We start from the raw sequence: 25,268 nt of genomic DNA, 5'->3' as shown, positions 1-25,268 counted from the left end.
ATATGTTCTGACATATTGTATTGACCCATGGTGCTCATGTTGGTAATGCAGGTTCAAATCTGGCTCGCTACATTTTATGATGCCATTCCCTCTTCTTTACCCTATCATTTTTTGTCTTCCTTTTCTCTTAAAAAAATGTTAAAAAGGCCAATTCTAACTTCACAAACCATCAAAGTCATGTTCTCTCGTGTATTAAATCTCTGATTCTCTTATATCTTATCTTATTTTCTCTGAAGAATGGGAAAACCTCAAATCAAGGTACATTCACAGCACCCTTACCGCTTAAATGTATTAAAATGTTTTTTTGGGGGGGAATAATGTAAAATATAATACTACAGTACTATAAAATCAATCAAAATAGTATCCTATTGCACAATGAGCCTCCTTCTATCTTCTTCTCATGCAGATAAGTTCAATTCATACAAAACAGGCAGGGAGGAAGACCAATCATCCCAAACCTCACAGGGCAGGTGAGTCTTGACTGATCTTATCCATAAAATAAGACACTCTGTGAATGTTTGAACCTGAAACCTATACTTCTCTGTTTCAGTGTTCAGAATGGCATGTTGAACTGGCTTTCCAATGGTTTTGCAAGTGCGCTGCCACAACCTGCAGGGAGTCCTCATCTTACGAGAGCCAACTCTGATGCTAAAGTATTGATTTAATTTCAAATAATTTATATTTAACACCATTTAGTATTGCATATAGTGTGCATTCAAAGCAAATCTTTTCTTTGGAAATGAACTCTTCTTTGAACCATCTTTCAGTCACTGCAGGAGGAAGGTGCTGCTGACAGGTAAGGCAATGAACATTATTCTTATCAGCAACATCAGTGAAGAATCCTTGTGCATGAAGTGTCCATACAGTGAGTGCTCTCTGTCTGCCAGGGCTAGAGTTATTGGCTGGATCTCGCAGGGAATTGGAAAGGTGGTCCCACAGCCTGATGAGAAATACATACAGGAAGGGACTCCGGAATCTGAAGAAGACACAGAGGTGCAAGACTTTTTGACTTTTTCCATTTACTTCAGATCTATGATGTACACCGTAAAACATTTTGAATTACAATCAACTTGGATGTTTAAGTCATTTCAACTTATATTACATTAAAATGTCTTTAAAAATTTGTTTAATTTTGTAACTTATCATTTTTTTTTGGTTGAAAATTGCTTAACTTATTTTGACGCGTTAAACCAATGTAGAAATATGTTGTCATAACTTATTGATCAAAGAAATGTTTACAGTGTAGACACAATTAAAAGCTTAGATAAAATGTATCAAAAATAATGATTCATTTATGTTTCTCGATGTAATGTTATTGAGAACTGTGGCGAGCAGGGCGAGGCCGAGGGCCGTGAGAGAACGGCACGAGGCCGGTGGCGTGATTGATAAATTTCAATCTTGAATTGAAATGAAAAAATTCTGCGCGACGCACCGGGCTCGTATCTCTCACGGAGAAGCGGAAGCATGAAGGAGGAGCGATGACAGTGGAGATCGAGACAGTCGCACAGGTGTCACTCATTATCAATCACGCCAATCACTCGTCCTGCTCGTTACAAGAACATATTCAAAATGTAAATAGAAAATCCTAATGCAATTGTTGTTATTATTAGTCATGTGTTAACAAAATCTATTTAATAATAAATAAAATAAAAACATTGAATTCTTGCAAATCAAAATTAATAATGTTCTGCTGTTTGCTTTTGTCTTATTTTCTGTTTTAATTTTCTGTTTACCTTAGGTTTATGAAGCCAAGGACCTCCCAGGTGTGTATCAGACAGTTTCCATAATGGAAAACAGCGAAAGTATGAGTTAAATGAATAAGCTCTATGGTTGAATTAGTATCAGTGAGTTCATGCTTGTGTATCTCTTCCACCAGATCAAGAGCCTTTGCCACATATACCAGTAGTAGAGCTGGTGTCAGAAGACGAGGTGTCTGAGGTGGAAATCCCTGCTCAGTTCCCTCCCAAGTGAGTGTCATTCTGTAAAGCACACAGGGGAAAATGGTGACATATGGTGTATTAGGTGCCTCAAGTTTTTGTTTGTTTTTTGCTAAGGCAAGCATCATTACATTCAAAATCACATGTAGGGAATCTCACGGAGACTTAAAGTCAGAACGAAACGGTAGTTCCGATGGTCTTTTCCTCCCTATTGTGACGTATATGCGAGTGAAACAGCTTGTCGAATAAGAAAAAATGTAGGACGGGACTTGATTTTGCCCATCGTCAATTGATTGGATGGTTGAGGTTTGCTATTGGTCGATCTCATGTGAGTGACAGGTTGTGCTCTGCCCTCGTGCCAGTAAATACATCATCGGAGAAGAGAAGAGATGTTGTTGCAAGAGGGAGGGGAAGTTATTTTGATTAAAGATTATGAGGGCACATAAAAAAAAAAAAAGAATTCTCAATTTTGATTTCACAGTGACTTTAAGCCCCTTGCAAAGTTCTTTTAAGAAACATTATTGCTTATTTCAATGTGTGAACAGTGTAATGAGCTGGATAAAGAGTGGCTTCCAGAATGCTATACCGCACCATGTGACCAGACCCCCAAATTCCAATTCTTCAACACCGAGGTCATCACAATGCTCAAACAAAGGTATTGTTCAAACTGTATGATCTGGAAAAAGCTAGATTTTTAAAGGCCGTAACTGTTAGGTTCATGTTTGGTAAAAAACCAAAACACTATTTCTCAAATCAACAGTATATTCACCTCCTCCAGAGTCAGTAACCAGCATGACGGAGATTGATCCAAAAACTCCCAGGTGAGTCATGTCAAATTTGATTCATTCTTTTGCAAGTGATTACAGGCATATTGGCATAGATGTCCACTTGATGTCCCATGCGGTCTTGTTTTCAGTATGGTGGGCTGGATTGTTCAGGGCCTGGGACTTTCAATGCCACAGCCGGTGCTTAAAAACAAAGAATGTTTGGTAAGTAAGGGGCAATGCTTTGACGTTATTACCATGGTTTTAATAGTTCTTGCTCAGCATTGACTCTCTTTGTTTCCACCAGGAGGACGGGAGGATTGTGCAAAATGGTGAGTAAGACGTTCCTCCTTCAACACTTTACGCTGTTTTTCTTAACAAACTCAGTTTGTTTCCTGGAAACTCTAGTGTGGTTTCAGTAGAATATGAAAACGCATAAAGATCATTGCATGCGTAACAACATGACCCACTCTGTGAGACATCAGAATACAAGTAAGACTTCAGGGTGAGCGATTCTGTTGCAGTGTAGGACAAACTCATAATTCAGTCCATCTTCTCCTTCTGTTACAGGGGGGAGGACACTGAGAACCCCTTAAACAAAAGGAGAGAGAGCACGCAACTGCATTACACAAAGTCACAGACAAATGGACAGTGGAGACAGATGCATTTAAATAGTGGCTTTGTAGCTCTTTTGAATGACCAGGCAGCTATGAAAATCTACTGAATGTAATGCTTGACATTCTCTGTACTGTATAACTAACCAAGACTGATGTTTTTAGACTCTGAATATTGTATGAATGGCTGGCATCTCTCAGATGGGTGTTTGTTGCTGCTGCAGTGATCTTTTTGAATTGACGTTTAGATTGACTGTACAAGTCTTAAAACATGTAATCCTTATGAGATGTAATTATTCATTTTACTGCATGTTTCATTAGTTGACTGGTATATGTTTTTTATGTTTTAGTTTTTTTAAATTACTTAAATGGAGTGAGTCGTGAGAAACCACTATTTAAAAACATATTGAATTGCCTTGACTTGTATTTGTGGCTGCTTTTAAGTCATATACTAAAGTTTAGGGTTGGTAAGATTGTTTTTAATGTTTTTGAAAGTCTCTTCTGATCACCAAGGTTTCATTTATTTGATAAAAAAACAGTAATATTGTGAAATACTGTTACAATTTAAAATAAATATTTTCTATTTTAATTGATTTCTTTGATGGAAAAAAATTAATTTGCAACAGCCATTCAGTCTTTAGTGTCACATGATCCTTCAGAAATCATTCTAATATTCTGCTAAGGAAATATTTCTCATCATTGTCAATGTTGAAAACATTGTGCTGATTAATTTTTTTGTGGAAACCATGATATAGTTTTTCAGAATTCATTGATGAGTATAAAGTTATGAATACAAAGGAACAGCATTTATATGAATGAGAAATCTTTTGTAACATAAATATTTTTGTCACTTTTGATCAATAATGCATCATTGCTAAATAAAAGTATTTCTTAAAATAAAAAAATCTTACTGACCCCAAACTTTTGAACAGTATTGCACACTTTGTTTTTATTTATTGTCATTTAATCCTTATGTATTTAATGTATATTAATATTTGAAATACTTCATGTCAATAATTATTAATATTGTATTAATACATTGCATTATTAAAGGAAAATGCATGACTGCTGCACACATGTAAAGGGTTCAGTCTCTATTGGCTAAAATAATATATCAAATTAAATTCCATGGAAAACGCATGCAAATAACTTTGCTCTCAACCAAAGTAATTAACCATAAGTAATACAATAAATAATAAAATATTTGAGAGGAACATTTGAACCCCTTTTATAGGGGGCCTTATTTAATCTTACAGATGTTTCCTATTTTCTAAGCACTCAAATGCCAATGTATCCTGATGTTTGAAATGTTAAAAGTAAAGGAAAAACAAACCAGGCTAATTATTGACTTGAATGACTGTTCCGTTCAAAAATGCCTTATCACACTCAATTTAAAGGAACAAAACCCAGCACAATAATGGAAATCATCCCCCACAGAATCACGTGATGACATTTTAAGTTGTAAAAGCAGTCTTCAAGCATGGTTGTGTCCTCAGCAGGCAGTGCTCGATCAGTTCCTGCAGATCTCATTCTTGAGGAGGTTGACTCTGAAGATGAGGCTCAAGCAAAGGAAACATGTCCAGCAGTGAACTCACCTCCATATTCACAACATCAGTCCCATCCACAGACGTCTTGGTCACCGGAACAATCTCTTCCACTCTCACAAGCACACATAGAGCTGGAGGACGCAGAGACCCAAACTGCACGATGGACGCCCATGATCGAGAGCATCAGGAGAGAGGCGGAGGACACCGCCATATTGATCATGGAGGAACGGTAATAACTAAAAGCACAGTGGCAGGATGATGATCGAATAATTGAAGTAACTTTAGAAACAGGCTTACTTGTGGTGCTGTTCTGTGGTGCAGGTTGATACAGGAGCGTCTAGCAATGGCCCGCATGGCAGAAGAAGTGGCACGGCACACAGCAGAGATGGCTGTCAGGGAGTTAACACAGGCCCGGCACGGCATTCAGACCATTGCGGAAGAGCCCGAAGATGTTGATCAAGAGTAATTCATGCAAACTCATGCACAATATAACAAGAAATCGATCAGACCTATACTCTTTTTGTGTATGACAAACATATACAGTATACTGTATATGCATATAAATATAGCAAAAGTATTCAGTGGGCCCAAACTTATATTTATTTATAGATAAATTACTTATAAATGTATTATAATATTTTATTATGATACATTTATATACATTTTATTTAATTTTATATAAAGTTTAAAATATTTAAATATTTTATTATAATAATTCATTTATTATATATAATTATTTATTATATTTATTATAATATTTTTATTGTAATATTTAAAATACTATAATTAATTTGTTGAATTAAATGAATTTATTAATTTGACTTTTTATTATAATTCGAAAAGTGCCATTTATCTGAAAGAATTATAGCACAGATATACTTTTCAAGTAAAACATTTCTCAAAAAGAAACTTGTTAGGTTTCAGAATATAAAAATATATATTTAAAAATTTGTGCTGTCAAATAGATCAATAGCAATTGATCACATCTAACACAAATGTTTGTAAATATATATATATTGATATCTTTCATTTATATATACTTATTTATTAAAATATGTGTGTGTTTGTGTATCTACAAACACACACACACACACACACAAAATATCAAGCCAAGTGGCATCTGCAATGAAATTCATGCACTTTTAAGTGTGACTTTTTAGGGCTACTGTATGTCAGGGTCCCAATATTCAGATTAGCAGTCCATTAGTATGGTCTTTAAATGACCGATTCTTAAAATTCTACATTTTGTCAACATAGGCTTGAAATATTTTGTAACATATAGGCCTAGTCTAATAACTTGAATGTTTCTGTGTCACAGACTACAATTGTTGCAGGAAGAGGACAGTGATATAGAAGTCCCACGGAGTCAAATTGCAGAGTAAGACATCTGAAAATAGTATAATATCATGGTGGGATGTCTCTTTCAGCTGGGATGTCTGGGATGGGATGGGATGGGATGGACAAGCTGGGATGTCTCTTTCAGCTGAGAAGAATCATTTTTTTATCATAGTTTCTATCAACTGTTGTCATGCTTTCATTGTTGTGTTTTCACATTGGTCTGTGTTTGCAATACAAAATTTAACTGAAAGTAGCTTCTGCGTATTTGTAGATCTGTGTTTTATATTAATATGGCCACACACAAAATTACAATACACATCATTACAATACACGCATTTCCTAGCAACCGCATTGCATCCCATATTAGAGGCGCGCCGTGCCCTCTCTTCGGTTGTTATAGTTACTAATCCCGCCTCAGATGCTTGTTTTCTGCCTCGTCGCAGTGATGGATGGCGCAGGTTCTTTACTTCCAGAATGAACATTTGTCTCGTTCTAATTAATCGCGTCAATATATAACATTTGTATCACGCTCATTTATAAATAAACGCCACAAAAATGGACGGATATGAACACTGCATCACCTGAAGCGCTCAGAGACCGGGTCTGATTTCAAAGTAAGTTAATTAACGTATAATAAAACGACGATGACGCGTGAAGCTAGCTTATAGCTTTCGGTTTTAATATTTTGTGAATGTTTAAAATAAATGACCATACTATTTAAAGGAGGTTTTTGAAAAAAAAAAAAAACACACACATCTCGCCTCGTGTTGTTCCATCATGCAAAAATTGTGCTTATGCGAGTTAATTTGTTGTCGCTGACACAGATGTGTTAGTTGCTTACATATGTGATCAGCCTGTTGTTTATGTAACGTTAATAGCTGATTCATGCGTCATGCTGTTTGTATCCACAGGTGTCAAGTACCTTTAGTTAAGGAGTTTGTTCCAGAAGGACAGGAGGCAGAAGCTGTAGACACTGCGTTTGCAGTTGAAACCCCTGTGGAGGAGTTTAAGTCCTCTTCACCTCTTCAGGAGGAACCAGAGCCTGAATCTGAACCTGAACCTGAAGAGCTTCATGAGGAGGAGGAGCCCAGAGACTCCAGTGAAGCCGAAGAAGAACCTGACCCGATCACTCAGCAACCTCAGTCCATTACCAGCTCCTCCGTTTTACGAACTGATTCACCGGTAACATATTTTTACTGTCCATCTAACTTTAAACTTTAAGTATCATCACGTTGGTCATCCGGCTTTATATCTGTTACATAACAGATGCTATTTTAAATAGATTGTTTTACCTCTGTGTAAATGGCTTTTCACTGGTATTATTATCCATTGTTTACACCAAGTACATACTGTAAAACCCTCTCTGAAGTTACACTGAATAAAGTACGCTGTGCTCATAAGCACCGTACTGCAGTGATCATATTTTCTCTTTGTACTAGTGCTGCTTTTTTCTTCTTTGTTACAGTGTTTGAAATAAATGTCTCACAATTCTGTAATTTTGCTTTATGTAGGTGGAGAGTACATTTACTGAAGAGGAAAGTAGTGGTGAGTGTTTATCAGTCATTCGGAAATTTATTACGCAAACACCTTGATGCTAACATGGTAAAAAGTCACAGAATGGCATCCCAAATGGCATATATTTCCTTAACATTTTTATTACTCAGATGTATTAAATCACATATTTAAAAAGTAATTAATATGTGCTCTAAAAAAAGTATTTTGGCACTTAGTGATTCACCCAAAAATGAAAATTCTGTCATTAATTACTCACCCTCATGTTGTTTCAAACCCGTAAGACATTCGTTCATCTTCTGAACACAAATGAATATCTTTTTGATGAAATCTGAGAGCTTTCTTTTCCTCCATTGACAGCCTACGCAGCTACCACTTTCAAGCACCAGAAAGATAGTAAAGACATCATAAAAGTAATCCATGTGACTCCAGTGGTTTAACCTTAATTTAATGAAGCGACGCGAGTGCTTTGTTTGCGCAAAAACCTTTATTTACAAAAATGTAATTTCTGATGTGCATTGGAGTCACATGGATTACTTTACGATGTCTTTACTACCTTTCTGGTGCTTGAAAGTGGTAGTTGCGAAGGCTGCCAATGGAGGGACAGAAAGCTCTCAGATTAAATTAAAAAGATCTTCAATATCAACAAATAACTTGTAGATTTGGAACGACTTGAGGGTGAGTAATTAATGACAGAATTGTCTTTTTTGGATGAATTAACCCTTTAAGCCAAATGGATTAATATCATTGCATTGTAGTTTACATTAATGATCACTTACGTTTGACAACCAGAAAGTGTAATGTAAACTAGTATGTTTTACAGCAAAAGTGATTATTAATATTAGTCTCTTGAGTTTTCTGTATAGGCCTAATTATAATAACAGTATAATTTTCAGCTAATTTAATGCAAATTTTCCTTGTCAAGTAAGCTTAAAACTTGTTAAACAAAATGTGTATAATAATAATAATAATAATAGTATTCTTCAAAGAATTAAATAATACATGTTAAATAATTTGTGTTAAATTAAAATAACAATTGTTTAAAATTTTCATTTATAAATGTAAATAAAAAAAGTTACTGTTTCATAATTCTCAGTTTTGGGGCCAGTAAAATAATCCTTACTCTTGAGTTCTAGTATATATCTAGATTTATTATTTTGTTAATCAACAGATTTATTTTTGTGAATTTATTATGATTAAAAAGTGTGCTTGTGCTATTTTTTTAAATAATAAATAATAATGTGCTTGTGATATTTTATTTTAAAAATAAAATAAATGCCATTTGGTTTGATCATTTATCTAATGCAATACTTTTTGGGGCCGATGTAATTGGCATTTCCCGACGTTATTCTTAGAATATTCTGTATGACTGAGCATCATAAATTGTAAACAAATCATGCAACATACAATATAATTGAATATGTGCTGCTCTCCCCACAGACCCTTCCAGATGTGATGCGCTGAAGAGCTGTTTCATGCGTGTACCATATGCATCTCAGGCCCTCAACGGCTTCAACCAGTTCCTGATAGACATTGACGTCACCCTGCCCAAAGTGCCTTCCATGCCCAATCTGCCCCCTGCTTTGTCTCAGATCACCCAACAGCTGCCGTCGCTCCCTCCTCAACTGGCACAGCTTCCGCAACAAATCTCTCAGCTACCCCAACAACTTTCCCAGCGATTCTCCAAAATCACCCCACAATTCCCCAACCAGACGTTTTTTAGTGCTCCTCAGTTTCCCAGCTTCCCCGTGCAGTTATCCAGTCTCCCACAACAGCTGTCCAACATTCCGCAACAAATATCAAACCTCCCGCAAAAGTTGTCCAACTTTCCACAAAGGTTCACCAGCATTCCACGGTTTTCCATCCTTCCGCAACAGATCTCCAACATTCCACAACAACTCTCCAGCATTCCACAAAAAATATCCAGCATTCCACAAAAGATAAGCAACATTCCACAGTGTGCCCAGCAGTGTTACACTAACATTCAGAGCCGTCTCAACAAACTTAAGCCGGAACAGGATGCCCAAGGAGCAACCGCTGAAGAGTAGGGATCTGGAGTTGGACCGCCTTGTCCGCCAGTCCCCGCTTAATTCCCCCCGTACCCCTTCGCCCTCTTCCCCATGCTCCATCCTAGACCTGCCCAATGTGCCCTCTTACCCCCGTCTGCCACCCATCACCCCTTCCAGGCAGTTGTCAGGCGTCTCCAACCCTGCCTTCCACATTGAGGATGACCCCACCTCTGCTAGACCCTCAGGTGATCCACATTGTTGCCTTTTTCTATTAGATCAGTCTGTGCTATGCTTTGCTGTACTATGCCTTGCTGCCAAGTGTGACTTAGGGAACATTAGATTGTGGGTGCCTGTAGTGACCAAAGTGACCTCTTCATGTACCAATCATTGACCTCAAACTCTAAGGCCCGGTTACCTCAAGGTAAGTCTTGAAGAGGACGGTACTGAAAGTGTCAGTGTCAAGGTTTCTTTTATGTATAATCTTTTGTCTTCAGTGAGCTCCAGACTGAGTGTGCACCCAGCCGTGAATGTGGAAGATGTTGATTCTGACCGAGGGAGATCTCGCCCTATACCCCCTATAATAAACCCACAGGATCCCAACCTCAAAACCCTTACTGTGCCTGGTGTCCGTAAAGCCAATCGAACCAGGTAAATCTGCCTTGTTTTCATTAATCACATTGAATGTAGAAAAGGTGCCGTTTTATGCAAAATTTTGCAGGCAGAAAAGTCAGTTGGCTATTGCCTATGTGGCAATGTATGAAGCAAAGCTCACACAGAAGTCACTTTGAAATCAAGCAGCTTTCTGTTGGTCAGCGAATTCATGTGACCAACTTGAACTTGAAATCTTTTGCCTTCACCGAAAATTCACGATCGTGTGGATTCTTATAGAAAGGACTGGATTTGCCTGTGAAAATTCGCTGAACAATGGTAAATGTGACTGCACCTAAAGAGTAAATGTTTTTTGCACTGCACTTGACCTGAGCTAGCATAAAGCCCAAAGTATACTTCAGTTTTGACTCGAACGCTAGTGTATGAATACAGCGGAACATATCCTTTCAAAGTATACTTCATTTGATAGCGCGTGCGAACACAGGTGCTCAACAACCCATGGACACTAGAAAGTTTCATCAGTGTCCCGTGTCTGCGCTATATCTCTCCAGAAGTTTTGACAGATAAAAATGTCTTTGGACTCAAGACACAAGTGCATCTATTGTTGTTATGTCTCCAGGAGTTTGTTGTTCCGTCTCATCAGTTTCTTTTTCGACTGTGAAACAATGTCCCTGGGTAGTGTTATGATCTTGTGGACAAACTAAGTTAAAAAAATTGAAGGTGCATATGCCAGCTGAGCGTACAGACTCTGCGTAGTTAGAAAAATCTGGCTTCGATCATCACTATGCTGATGATGAAATTTGTCACATGCATTGTATGTATGCATACCCTAGCGTACTTGTAACCTGTGCCGAACCAAGCTCAAATATAAATATAACTGGAACCGTTCCTTAACATTCTTAGAACAGTTCAGCCTGATGGTGGAAAAGCAGCTAATGCTATTGATCTCATAAATATGCTAATTAAAATGTTAATTCAGGGTTTAAAATGTACAATGTGAAAATCTATAAACCCTCGGCATAAAATGTGAAACATGGTTGACAATATCATTGCGTTCACAAGTTCAACTGTGAAAAGCCCTATTGAAATCCAAATATACATTTCATGTTTTGTTTCTTTTCTGTTGTCTGCACACTTACATACGCACATACACACACTTATTTTTCTGGATGCAAATGGTGTATGCAGAGACAGAAAACCACAGACAATTTGGACCAAGATGTAAGAATCTTTAAGTCTATTTCAGGACTCATCTCAATCTACTCCATATTCACCACTTTATTCTGTACATTTGTGTGCGTATTTGAGTTTGTGAAGACTACTCATCATTTCCTTGCTTATCATATCCAAATGTCATTTGTTTAAAGCATTTATTGTAACTTGTTGCTCTTTATTTTATAATTCCAGTCCTGTAGAGGTCCATCATAACTTTCTCTTAACTCTCTCTTACAGCAAGAGACTTTACTCACAAGATGATGAGGAAGAGGAGGAGTTAGAAACCTCAGTCCGGGCCTGGCCAAGCCAGAGTAGCATCTCAAGTGCAGATGACGGGTAATAAACTCATAAAATGTGAAATTAAAATGAATGCATGAAAATTAAATATTGATATAATAAAAAACACATCATGGAAATAGGTTGGTTGCAAATCATGCATGTTCTATAATGTGCTTTGGGAAACCTAGCAACAATATACAAGTTAATGAATTATCTAATTATTTAAATGTTAAATTTACTAATAATTATGTTCTGTCTTAAGGCTTAATCAACGGCCATCCTCTTCTGCCAGCCAGACTAGTACCGTAGTAAACGAGAGATTACAGGAGCTGGTCAAGCTGTTCAAAGAGAGAACAGAGCGGGTCAAAGAGAAACTGATTGATCCAGACAATTCAGACGATGAGACACCACCTGGCTGTGAGTTAAGCCCAAAATAACATGCCAATGGCATTTATTTTAAAGAACAGCAGCAGAAGCACACTTTTCAAGCAAATTGTTTCTCAGAAAGGAATGTGTTGACAAGACAATAGATATATTAGGGCTGCACAATCAATCGTATTTTAATTGTGATTACGATTTCTGCTTCTTTTAATGAAGTAAGTATAATCATCTGCGAAATTGGCTCACTGGTTATTTATCCTCACAAAAAAAAGTTTCAATTTAAAAGTCATTGGATGCTGTAGCATCATTTGTTTGCAGATGGCACTTTTTAATGTAATAAATTAAATGAAATTCATACTTTTTAAGTGACTTCAGTGTCCAAATATCTAAGTCTACATAGCAAATAATATGGTCTTTTATGAACAGCCCCAGCTAAGCAAGCTCCAGCTCCTCCTCCGGAACCTCCAGCAGAGCAGAAAACCGAGCAGGAGGTGCCCGAGGTGCCCGAGGCCCCCGCCGAGAAAGAAGAGGAGAAAACGAAGCTCCTGTGCTGTAAAATGAAACCTCAGTCCAGGATTGCTCGTCTTCTGCAGTACCGTTTTCCAACCAGCATCGACCCCTTCACTAGTGAGCACTCCTTCTCTCCTCTCTTCATTGTAATCCTGTGGACTCATTTAGACTTGCCTACAGCTGTCTACATTTTAGCTGTCTCGACATTCCATTACTTGCACTTAAATCCGATCAGTTACTGATTTTCCTTCATTCTTTGTTCTGTTCTCACACCCTTTTCCCAAGCTGCACATTCCTCTCTCTTTTTAAAACATTAATAGCATTTGGCAACTAGGCATAAGGTTTATAAATGATCTTTTTTTGCATAATTTACATTTGGTGCACATTGATGGTTTAATTAATTGAATTGAACTTAATGAGTCATACTAATTGTTAATTCGTTTAAATCAGTTTACTTTAACTAAATACATTCAGTATTCAACATTTCAAGTTTCAACTCAAAAAATGTTGTTTAGTTTTAAATAAAATTTTAGTGCATCACAATATTTTCCACAAACCATTTGAGTAAAACAAACGATAAAATCTCACATTGCTCTGTGTTCTCTGTAGATCTGATCTACGTACTTTGGCTGTTTTGCGTGTCTTTGGCGTTTAACTGGAGCGCCTGGATGATTCCTGTGCGTTGGGCGTTTCCTTATCAAACACCGGATAACATCCATGTGTGGCTGTTGATTGACTACTTATGTGATGCCGTCTATATTCTGGACGTCCTGGCCTTTCAACCCCGACTTCAGTTTGTGCAACATGGGGACATTGTGGTAAATATAGTCAGGCAAAATATTAGAATATGTAAAGGAAAATAAATGCTTTTTTTCACCCCGTGTTTTGCAAACTTTTTGTTTTTAGAGCGAGAAGAAAGAAATGAGAGATAATTACATCAAAGCTGTACGATTCAAGGTAATGAGACATTTATGCCATTTATTGTTTCATGTTTATGCTCTGAAGTACTGGACACATTCTGTATTCTAAGGGGTGGTTCACACTGAATGCGCTTTTGCTGTTAAAAACGTGAGACGCAGGTCAGTGGAACGGAAAAAAAGGTCTAGAGACACGTTTTAAAAGTTGAACTTTTAACTTGAGCGCCGTGTTTTTAGAATGCCGTGTCATGCGCGAGATGCTGCAAAAGACACGAGGCGTGAGCGCAATGGTTGAAGACGTCTGTCTAGCGCGTTTACATTGAAAAACAATGCGTTCTGTGTGAACGGCTCCTAAGGGTCTCATTTCCTGTGTTGCAGCTGGATGTTGTCAGTCTACTTCCTCTAGAGCTTCTCTACTTCAAAACAGGGTTTAATCCACTTCTCCGCTTACCCAGGATCCTGAAGGCAAGCTGCTACTCTCACCGTTTAACTGGGCTTTAGGAAGATCAGTCCATGATGAACTTTGTTAATTCTTTAATGTGTCTTTCCTTTGTGCAGTTTATGTCTTTCTTTGAGTTCAACAAGCGTCTGGAAGCTATCCTGACCAACGCTTACGTTTACAGGTTAGCTGTTAGTTTCTATAAACTTTTGTATTGGGCATTTGTTATCTGAATAATTTATTATCTTGGTTCGTATCTCTTATTTCGTTTATCAGAGTCATTCGAACCACCACCTACCTGCTTTATGCGGTCCACTGCAATGCCTGTTTGTACTACTGGGGCTCTTCATATGAAGGTCTGGGTTTCTCAGATTGGGCCTATGATGGGACGGGAAATAGGTATGTGAATCAATTTTGTTATTAGCTTTCATTTACATCAATTTACCATTGATCTTTCACATTATATTCAAAGTCCCACTTTCTTAGCTTCAAAAAGGATTCTACTTTTTTTTTTTTACAGTTATTAAAATGCGTGTGTGAGTGTTAATATATTCTTCCGTTCCACTTACAATATTAGTTCAGGTTTTCCGCACCAAAAACAGTTTTACATGGTAATTTTTACACCTTCTCTCTGATGAACAGTATTAAACTGATTGTTTTTGCTCCTGTACCTTTAAGAACCTTTATATGTAAATGACCTCTGTTGTGACTGACTAGGATTGATGCATCAACAAAATATTGTTGTTTATCATAGTAGACCAATCTGCTGGATAGGCGTTAATATGTTAATGTATTCATGTTTATGAATGTAATACAATCACAACGATTTCTAAAAGGAAAATCAATTATATGATTTTTTCCATGATATGAAACCTTTTTTTGATAATATTTTCAACGTTTATGTTTTGAGATATAAATAATTACTATTTATGTTTGCTTTGTGACATTTTCAGTTACATTCGCTGCTACTACTTTGCTGTGAAGACTCTGCTGACTATTGGCGGCCTGCCAGGACCCACAACACTTTTTGAGATTGTGTTTCAGCTCATCAATTACTTTATTGGAGTGTTTGTGTTCTCCATCATGATTGGTCAGGTAAGGCCATTATCATGGTGTGAAAGAGATCAAAAGACTTATAGTTTAATATCATTGATTGAGGCTTGTCTTTTGTCAGATGAGAGATGTTGTGGGTGCAGCTACGGCGGCTCAGACAAACTATCGTGCCTGTGTGGATAACACAGTTAAATATATGGCCTCCTACCACATACCTAAAGACGTGCAGAACAGAGTGAAAACCTGGTACAGCTACACGTGGCAGTCCCAAGGCATGCTGGGTAAGACACTAAGACAGACATCAACGTAAAAATACATTACAGACATTCATCCATAATCCCTCTGGCCATCCATTATCATATAATAAAAATTAAACTTTTGTGGTTTCACACAGATGAACAAGAGCTACTAGATCAACTTCCTGATAAGATGAGGCTGGATATAGCAGTGGATGTCAGCTACTCCATTATCAGCAAAGTGCCACTCTTTCAGGCAAGTGCAATGGCTGGAATACACAACACAACTTTTGTGTACATTTTTGCAATCTCCAGAAGACAATGCTAGTTACCAAAAGTCAGAGCCAGTCTGCAGATTTTGATTTTTTAAATTATTATTTTTTAAACTGGAGGGAACCCAGAACAGTTCTTTAACCTGCCTTGACTTTTTTCATTGTGTCTTTCTCAGGGCTGCGATAGACAGATGATCTTTGACATGTTGAAGAGGCTCAGATCAGTGGTGTATCTTCCAGGAGACTATGTCTGCAAGAAGGCAAGAAACACAAAGAAGATGTTTAGCCCACATAACAGACTTTTATACGTACTTGTGTTTGTGAAGACAAGCCATTGTACCAAAGGAATATAAATCTGAAATGTTTATCATGTCAACCTCTCATGTTACAGGATGAAGTGGGCCGTGAGATGTACATCATAAAGGCAGGGGAAGTCCAGGTAGTTGGTGGTCCCGATGGAAAGACTGTGTTTGTGACCCTAAAAGCAGGAGCGGTGTTTGGAGAGGTCAGGTGAGGGCGGCTGTATATAATTAAGTTGGTATACTGTACATTGTCTTAAATCCCTCATTGTCAAATTTGATCTTAGTTTCTGTCTGTTTCCCCAAATAAAGCTTGCTTGCTGTAGGCGGAGTAAACCGACGGACAGCTAACGTTGTAGCGCGTGGTTTTGCTAACCTACTCATCCTGACCAAAAAGGACCTGAATGATATCATTGTGCACTATCCGGAATCCCAGAAACTGCTCCGCAAGAAAGCAAAGTGAGTGCAACTGCTGAAAGGAAAATCATCAATGATAAATATTTACCCTTTTTACTTTCATTTTCCACTATGATGATTCAACGATATTTCACTATGTCATTTCCAGACTAAGCTTTTGTTTAAATAAGGTGTAATATGCTATCTGCCCATTAGGAAAATGTTGATGAAGGATAAAAAGCCAGCTGAGAAGAAAGAGGAAGAGAAGGAGCCCATCCCGATTATTCCTCCTCGTGCAGAGACGCCCAAACTGTTAAAAGCAGCGCTGGAGATGACGGTGAAATCAGGAATGAAAGGAACATGGTCCAAACTGAAGGACGGGACCAACAGATCAAGTGTCTCCTTGCAGGTATGTACCTTGAATTGAATTACTATAATGCAAGTCTATAATAATATAATTATATGTATATTTATGTATTTTGAGCAGTTTTTTTTACCTGATTGGCCTCTGCTGATCCTGCAGCCTATGAAATAGCTTACTCAACATTGAAATAGTCTGGTTCAGTGTTTGCTGTAGGCTAGTCCTCTGAAATCCTCCAGCTCCATCTGCCTAGATCTACTACGGGAGTTATGTATGTCTATTCATTTGAGCTGCGGAATATAGTCTTTTTTTTATGATGCATTGCGATGCTGATGTGAACGATTCTGAATAATGCATAAAAATAAAATAATCACTCTTTTAAAAAAAGCATATTAAATATGTATTTATCAAACACATTTTACTTTTTTCCCATGTAGCGCTCCGTCTCTTCTTCTGCGACGCCCAACTCACCAGTCCATGAACCGCACTCGGAGCAAGATGCAGACACACTGTCTCAGATGTCAGACAGCTCAGTTCAAATCCCCGCGACCCCCACCGGCACTGGGGAAGGGAATGTATTTGCTGAAGAGAGCCCAGCAGAGGAAGAAACAATTGCACAGAGGTAATCCAGCGGCAAATAAATAAGCCATAATTTGCAGAACACCGTTGTGCTCAGTGTTTCAACTCTGAAACGGGTCGTGAGGTCAGGTACGGTCACGTAAGTGAACATCTGGAATGCACAAAACTGTCTTCTCATCAGGTAGTTTTCTCTTTCAGAATATATATTAATGAATATAATAATATTATTTTATATATCTACCTGGGGCATCCGGATGCTTACAGCTTTTTTCTGATGTCATTTCTAGAATACTGTACAGAACGGTTGTCTAATTATTTTCATCTTAATAAATAATATACATTAGTTACATTTAATAAAATAGAACGGAAATATTCAGGTTTACCTTCGTTTGCTCCTGCTATCCAATACTTAAGTGCCTTAATAAACCCTGATCACTGTCAAGCACTGTACATATCTTTTAAGTCAGCAGTGCTCATTGCTTTATGAGTTCGGATTCATATTTTTTTTGTTGCATTTTGTAGCATTTCTGTAAGGTGACCAGACGTCCCGGTGTATATATAAAGTATATCCCGGTGTCCTAACAGTTCACTTATAAACGTACTGGTTTTAGAAGTGTGGACAGTTTGAAACACTCAAGGTCTAAACTAAAGATGATTAATATGATATGCACAACTACACTGTAAGACATTTTCTCTGAATGTAATAAAATGCATCTTTTGGAACTATTGTTATTCTTATCAGGTTGGTTAGTTTCTCTGTGCAACATCTGTCTGCTGTGCTGAAGATAATAGTTGTGATCATTTCAAAGTGCGAAATACAAGCATTTTTTTTTATGATATCTAGATGTAGGCCTAAAAATATTTTTTTTTAATGTATTTACAATGTTGAAAGATTTTGGTTTTGGTCAGCTTTTCAGAACCAAGAGCAGATGGGCAGAAGGTTTGAAAATGAAAACTGCCTTTTTTATATAAACCTTCTCTGATGACTTGTTTTCCTTGATGTATAAGTATACAACAAACGCTGGAAAGTTAGTTATGCTTGTTGGACAATCACATGTAAAATAGAATAAATACTTTAGAGCTAGCAGCTGAATATTATGCACAAGCTTTATTTATTTTTATTATTTATTTATTTTTACTTGTGCAAATTGTGTTAAATGCTGAATCTGTTTATTTTATTGTATTATATTGCTGTTGCAGAATGTTTAGAATATGTTTAGTACATTCTAAGCAGCTAAAAGTTTGATGGCCTGAGTAAATACTCTGTAAATAATTCAATAACTGTAGGTCAAAGTTGAGTGATTTGGAATGGCATGGCTATTGTAAAATTGTCACATAATTAAAGGTTAAATTATTGTATGTCTGTCTCTGTCTTTGATGCTCCGCTGTCCAAATCTTTTCTGTTCTTTTGAATTATTTTCTCCTTTTCCCTTTTTTATTACAGAACAAGAACACTTACACAAAAACATACACGGTATATTACAGTAGACTACTGTTAAAATAATAGTAGCATCAAAGTAAATAAACATATAAATTATAAATATATATAAAAAATAAATTATCCAGGGAATAACTTTAAATGGTTAAACTAGAAAACGTAAGTATTCTATACATTTGTTTTGCTTTTTTTCTTGCATCTTTTAGTCTCAATATATTACAGCAATATTTCCATACAATATATTACAAACTAACTAATACATTACAAACTAATCTAAATATTATAATTACACATTAATCACCAAATTCAGTTCCACAAACTATCCCTATGCAATAAAAAAACATCTTGAATTTTGTATTAAATAGCGAGGCTATTAAATACGCTAAAAGTTATTTTTACCACAGACCTTATTTTAATCAAATTGAAGAGAGAGAAAAACATGAGAAAATTTCGAAAGAAACATTGTTGAATTAGTCTTCCGGGTTCTGACGTCATACTTCTTTTACGTCATTTTCTTCCACACATACTGGCCTGCGGTGACGTCACACACAACAAACCCACGTGTCTGACAAAGACCGATTGCATCCTGATTGCATCACGTACTAGTGCAGCAAATTTATTTATTTATTTTATAAGAGTGTTACTTTATTTATTATTGTTTTCATATGTACAAGTTCAGTTAATAAATAGACTCTTAACGAATCGAACGAAAGGGTTATCTAAACCTAACGGTTAAATGAGTCGGTGAATTGACTCGAGAACCACTTGAACCGATTAAATCCAATTCTTGGTTGATTCGAAACACTGAAAAGAATCGGATGTCGCTGTTCATACGTAAGTGACGTGAGTCTGTGACGAGGCAATTGATTGAAGTGAACGAGTGGGTTAAGTGCAAGAAATGGCGTCGAAACGTCCGTTTTGCGATGCAGACTTTTTGTGTCCAGTTTGTCACGATTTTTTCAATCATCCAGTGGTGCTTCCGTGCGGCCACAGTGGCTGCAAAGACTGTATTGAGCAGTACTGGAGAGTCAGTGTCTCGAGACAGTGTCCACTATGCAGACAAATATCTGCTAACAACCCTTCCCTTAACTTGGCTCTGAGAAACCTGTGTCAAGCATTCCTGGATCACAGGCGCTATCTAGAGGAGCTGTGTGAAGTTCACCACGAGGAACGGACTCTGGTGTGTTGTGATGATGAGCAGTTACTGTGTGAGATTTGTAGAGAATGTGAAGAGCACAGAAACCACACATACCGTCCTGTCCAAGAGATCGCCGAGGAACACAAGGTTTGTAGATGTAGACCACTTTCGTGATGTTAAGAAAACTTTTAAAAATGGAATATTCTAATAAGTCAAATGTCTTAAATTTAGGGAGTTCTGCGGGGTAAACTTGATCTCTTGAAGACAAAGATGCTTCGCATGATAGGAGCCAAGTCTGAGTGTTATTTTACAGAACTGAAGATATATGTAAGATTGCATTTGGAAGTTTACAAATGTTCTTAAAGGGATAGTTTACCCAAAAGTCTGTCATTATAGCACAGTTACGTCTCTATGGTGTCGGAAGTCTGTTGTGTACAAACATCTGATGAACGTCTTTAAAAAAAAATCAGCTTTACATACATTCTAAAATCATAAACATCTTAAAGATGTCTATTTAATATCTGACAGGAAAGGTCCTAGAGACATATTGCAGATGAGCAAACACTCTAAAAACACATCTTGACTTGCAGATGTAGATGCAGACATCAAATAGACGTCTCCATGGTGTACATGTGCTATCATTTACTCACTCTCATGTCGTTCCAAACCCATGACTTTTGTTCATCTTCGAAAAGAGAAATTAAGATATTTTTAATCAAATCTGAGAAATCTCTCTCTCCACTTAAGTCTATTCCCCTGAAACTTCAAAAAACTTTCATAAAGAGATTGTAAAATATATTCATATGAATCAAGCAGTTAATTCTAGTCTTCTGTAGAGTATGATATCATGTAAACATGTATTGACTTATAAATATTGATCAGCAAAGGAACAGATGCTCAACCGTACTTGTTGATGTGACATCCCTTTAAAGGTGCATCTGCTTTTTACATCGTCACAAATGTTTTAACCCCAAACAAGTGAATATTACTTTAATAATAAAATGTAATAAAAATGTAATGATGAGTTCAGTCATATCAGTGGCCTAGAAAAAGCTGTTTTATCCTGCGTAAATGTGTGTTCACGTTATCAAAAAATTTGGCAAAAAAACAGTCGAGTGGAGAGGCTTAGTCGACCAAATTTTAATTAGTTTGTTGGTCACAGAAAAAAAAACCCTCTACATGAATTAGCGAAGATTGTTAACACGACTGATGTGCATTAATGTATATATTTGTTTACATTTTGAGTGTATTACTATTTGTTATATGTTGAATTCATGTTTATAAAAAAGACACTTTACTGGAGGTTTGTACAAAAAGTTGCTAGATTTGTCACTAGGCGATTTTTTTTTTTTAAGTCACTAAAGTGGTCTGAAAAGTCACTAAAATTAGCAACAAAATCACTAAGTTGGCAACACTGATAGGCGCATCCTCTATACTGCGGAGTCAACTTTATCTTTGAAGCTGACACTGCTCAGAAAACGTTTGTTTATTAATAAAATATTCAAATGTGACGTGTCTCGGCACAGGGTGTGGCAATATATCCTCCACAACCAACTGCAAACTAGCATTCAAATAGTCCAAGTGTGGGTATCTGCAGGTTGAAGTAATGGTTCAATCAGTTCTTAAAGAATATTTTTTTTTCTCATTCCAGAAGCAGTTTCGCTCGGATATACGTCACAATAGGGAAGAAAAGACTTATTTATTTACAACTTCCGTTTTATGCCGATTAATACCATAAATGTGCGACTACAAGACTAATGGTTTAAATGAACAACTAGTAGTCAACTAGAAAAATCTTTAGTCAGGGGCTGCCTTACAAAAAAAGTTTTATAGTCTATTGTCAACAGTGTAGCAATGCATGAAGCACAGCTCACTAAAGTCACTTTTAAACTCTATTAATCAATGCAGCGTATCAATTACGTAATCTGTGTTGGGAAATGTTTTTGGATTTTTAAATGATTTTAGATCACATAACCAGTCAAATTCTGCTCTACAGCAACCTGGTCTCATGGGAAAACAGAACTATTTTACGAGGTGGCAATTACATATGAATTCACACCATGTGATCCACCCCTAAACATAACCCTCACTGAGGCATAAGTAGAATAGATCATACAAAAACGTACAAATTAGATCATACAGATCCATATGAATTAGCCACGAATTCATCAAAATGTAAAATACAAATTGCCATGAGATTGTGTTGTTATTTTTGGAGCACAACTTTTATTGGACTCTTTGGGTTGTGTGGAATAAATTAAAGTCAGCTTTAAACGGAAGTTTAAGTTGCGATAGTCTTTTTTTTTTTTACTATGATTTATATCTGAGTGAAACGGCTCCATGAACAAGAAAAAATGTACGTGGGACTTGATTTTGTCCATGGGGAATTGATTTGATGGTTGTGGTTTGCTATTGGTCGATTTATTCATGTGAGTGACAGGTTGCCCCGCCCTCGTGCCAGTAAACACATCATCAGAGATGTCACTGGAAAAGGGAGGGGAAGTTCTTTTGATTAAAGATTACAAGGGCAAGTGAATTAAAAATAAATAATCATCTGCACGGATAAATCATTTATAATAAATACTGCAATATCCCATACATTTTTTTTATATATATTTTTTTTATTGTCAGTTTTCATTTCATGGTGACTTTGATAATGGGTGACAAGTCATTTTTAGTAAAGATTGATCAGTAAATCAAACGGAAATTGATTGGTGCACCTTTAATATAATCAACTAAGGTGATGATTATGAATAATTAATATTATTGCACATGTTTTTGTATGGGTTTTTTGTTGTTGTTTAATGTGAATCCTTTCAGGAAGTGGAAAGCGTTTTGGAACGTCAGATCAAGGTTTTATTTAAGCCTCTTCACCAGCTTTTGGATGATGAAGAAAATGCCATGCTTAATGAACTAAAACTGGAAAAGGAGAAAAAACTGGAAAGTGTGAAAGATAAAAAAGAGAAGATCGATGAAGAAATCGGCAAGCTCACAACCACTATTAAAGACTTGGAAAGGGAGTTAAATAGTGGGAACATCAAAATAATTCAGGTTAGCCCTTCATTTTGTCGTCATCTGCCATTTTACACCCTCTTCCTACAAGCATGATTTTTTACGGTACAGATGTACAGTAAAAACAACTTAAAAAGTACATTATAAAATTAATAACAACAATGTTACTATTTAAAAATGTATTAACAATAAATAAAAAAACTATTGTCCATACATTCTAACCTTAAAATAATGTATTAAACTGAAGAAGAAGAAAAAAACTCAAATCTGTTCCTTCCTATTTCCTACATTTTCAATAGAACTTCAAGGACACAATGATGAGGTAAGCAGAATTTCTTATGGAAGGTAGTTTCCATCACGGAACAAAAAAGGTAATTGGGACTTTTAATCTCACAATTGACTTTTTTTTCTCACTTACAAGTTTATATCACAATTCTGAGAAAAACGTAAGAGTTGCGAGATATAAACGCGCAATTCTGATTTTATTTTTCACAATTCTAAGTTTATAACTCACAATTCTGATGTTTTTATCTCAGAATTGTGAGATATAATTATCTCACAATTAAAAAAAAGGTAATTGTGACTTTATCTCACAAGTTTATAGCTTGCGATTCTGACTTGTTTCTAGGAATTGTGAGATATAAACTTTTCCCTGGTGGAAACAAGCTTCCATAGTTTCTCCTCTAACTATCGATGAAAATTTCAAATCGATCAAATCATGTCTCGCCGCTGAATGTTTTCCCAGAGCCCAGTGTGAATTCCAGGATCCAGAGATGACTCCAGGAGATCTTATTGACATTGCCAAGTATGTAGGCAACTTTAATCTCAATGTTTGGAGGAAAGTCAGACGATCTATCCGTTACAGTGAGTCAATCCATGTAACAATTCAAACACTAGTTAATGCACAAAATACAACCTTTCTTTTCAATCCATGTCATTTCTGTTTTTGAACTCTCTCTCTCTCTCTCTCGATCGATAGGTCCTGTGGTTCTGGACCCTAACACAGCCCACTCTGACCTCACAGTATCTCCTGATCTGATGAACGTGTGGTGTCAATACGAGATAAATTATGATTATGACCAGATTCCCAATAACCTGGAGAGATTTGATCATTGTCCCTGTGTGCTGGGCTCTGTGGGCTTTTCCACAGGGACACACACATGGGACGTTGAAGTGGAGGACAACACGTCCTGGATGGTAGGTGTCGCCACAGAGTCTGTCCAAAGAAAAGGAACCAACGCCTTGCCCAGTGGAGTCTGGTGTATCGGACATGAAGGGGAAAATCTTAGTGTCACGGATCCTCTGGAGTCGCACGTCCCACTACTTGGATTTGAGAAACCTGCGATAGTGAGGGTGAAACTGGACATGAGTGCAGGACAGCTGTCATTCTCAGATCGCCTCTGTGAGACTGTCTATCACACCTTCACACACAATTTCACTGAGATGGTCTTCCCATTCTTCTACACAGAGGGCCATTTCCCTCTCACTATTTTGCCTGAGGCCAAACCTGAAGAGATCTGAAGAGAAGAACGTTGGCTGTCAGATAAAGTGTTCTTGATTTCCTTACTTTACATTGTTGCGTGTTACTGTTATTGATATGGTCTCTTTAGTTTGTAATTACTTTGAGGAATGTTCAAGGATAATGTGGATTAAGGGTTAATGTTACTGGTATAGTCTAAAAAAATTCCTGCAATCTCAATTGTATGTTGAGAACAAACATACGAGCTTGCAAGTGGAACTAAAATGCAGAAATACTCAAGATTGTATTAATTGTATTGATTGTATGTGTGGTGCATGTTAGTGACTTGTATAAGGTCAACAGCAAAAGATTAAAAAATACCTTTCTACAGCTTCTTGATTGTAACTCGATTAATGACAATTAATTCGAACTGAACAAAAACATGTTTTTAGTAGGGTTAGAAATACACATCTTTTATTAAACACTAGATTAGGAAGACTTATTATTGATTACACAATAATAGCAAATGTTAGCAAATTGAATCAACTCCTCAATAAGCTAAGAAAATTTGCCATTTTTGCAACCCCATTTTCAAAATGGGGCATGTAAACAGTTAAAGTTATAAAAAAAAATAAAGCACATTTATTTAAAAAGAAGTCAAAAATGGGTATTTTAATTCATTTTAAATAATGACTAAAAATATTACTTTAGTGAATTAGATCAATAAAAATGATTTATATACACATATTTATATACAAGAAATGTTAGGCTACTTGTTTATGCATAAGCATTTTTTAAACCCAAATACCAAAGAGCAACGTACTACATTCCAACGCTATTAACATTCTATGACGTCACGATGTGCTTGACTATGCTACTTCGAGTGAATATCACTGTGCTATTGCGCTCCAGTGTGAACAAGCTCATGTGAGAGAACATTGACAGCTATAAAGA

The 25,268-nt window shown here is 36.7% G+C and overlaps 2 protein-coding genes across 2 annotated transcripts; both read left to right on the top strand.

Annotated features, from left to right (window-relative positions):
• The first annotated feature begins 349 nt into the window (after window positions 1-349).
• LOC130085324 (cyclic nucleotide-gated cation channel beta-1-like) lies at window positions 350-17,485 on the top strand. The gene is given in 35 exon segments (XM_056251037.1): window positions 350-470; window positions 551-653; window positions 768-796; window positions 888-993; window positions 1,739-1,763; window positions 1,877-1,967; window positions 2,483-2,592; window positions 2,698-2,758; window positions 2,854-2,926; window positions 3,009-3,033; window positions 4,812-5,091; window positions 5,184-5,324; window positions 6,181-6,240; window positions 7,112-7,382; window positions 7,712-7,745; window positions 9,153-9,754; window positions 9,756-9,966; window positions 10,216-10,369; window positions 11,519-11,551; window positions 11,783-11,881; window positions 12,087-12,241; window positions 12,632-12,832; window positions 13,325-13,533; window positions 13,622-13,672; window positions 14,011-14,097; window positions 14,191-14,255; window positions 14,348-14,470; window positions 15,025-15,166; window positions 15,246-15,405; window positions 15,519-15,616; window positions 15,809-15,892; window positions 16,024-16,142; window positions 16,244-16,390; window positions 16,544-16,736; window positions 17,126-17,485. Coding segments are annotated over 35 exon segments (4,626 nt in total). The 5' UTR covers window positions 350-375; the 3' UTR covers window positions 17,315-17,485.
• Window positions 17,486-19,603: 2,118 nt separating this feature from the next.
• On the top strand, window positions 19,604-24,606 carry trim35-40 (tripartite motif containing 35-40). Its single transcript, XM_056251145.1, has 5 exons — window positions 19,604-19,990; window positions 20,075-20,170; window positions 22,664-22,894; window positions 23,509-23,719; window positions 23,835-24,606. Exons 1-5 carry the CDS (start codon window positions 19,604-19,606, stop codon window positions 24,374-24,376), a joined length of 1,467 nt encoding a protein of 488 aa, XP_056107120.1. The 3' UTR covers window positions 24,377-24,606.
• The last annotated feature ends 662 nt before the right edge of the window (window positions 24,607-25,268 follow it).

The sequence above is a fragment of the Rhinichthys klamathensis genome, unplaced genomic scaffold (genome assembly GCF_029890125.1).
Source record: "Rhinichthys klamathensis goyatoka isolate OS25496 unplaced genomic scaffold, OSU_Roscu_1.1 h1tg000076l_1, whole genome shotgun sequence".
Taxonomy (NCBI): Eukaryota; Metazoa; Chordata; class Actinopteri; order Cypriniformes; family Leuciscidae; genus Rhinichthys; species Rhinichthys klamathensis.
Note: the sequence above shows the minus strand (reverse complement) of the source record. Positions and strands in the feature narration are given on the sequence as shown.

Excerpts from the sequence above, each read along its gene's own strand:
- trim35-40 (XM_056251145.1), top strand. The coding sequence starts at position 19,604 with ATGGCGTCGAAACGTCCGTTTTGCGATGCAGACTTTTTGTGTCCAGTT. Across the intron at positions 19,991-20,074 it reads AGATCGCCGAGGAACACAAG|GGAGTTCTGCGGGGTAAACT; the intron begins GTTTGTAGATGT and ends TCTTAAATTTAG. Across the intron at positions 23,720-23,834 it reads CAGACGATCTATCCGTTACA|GTCCTGTGGTTCTGGACCCT; the intron begins GTGAGTCAATCC and ends CTCGATCGATAG.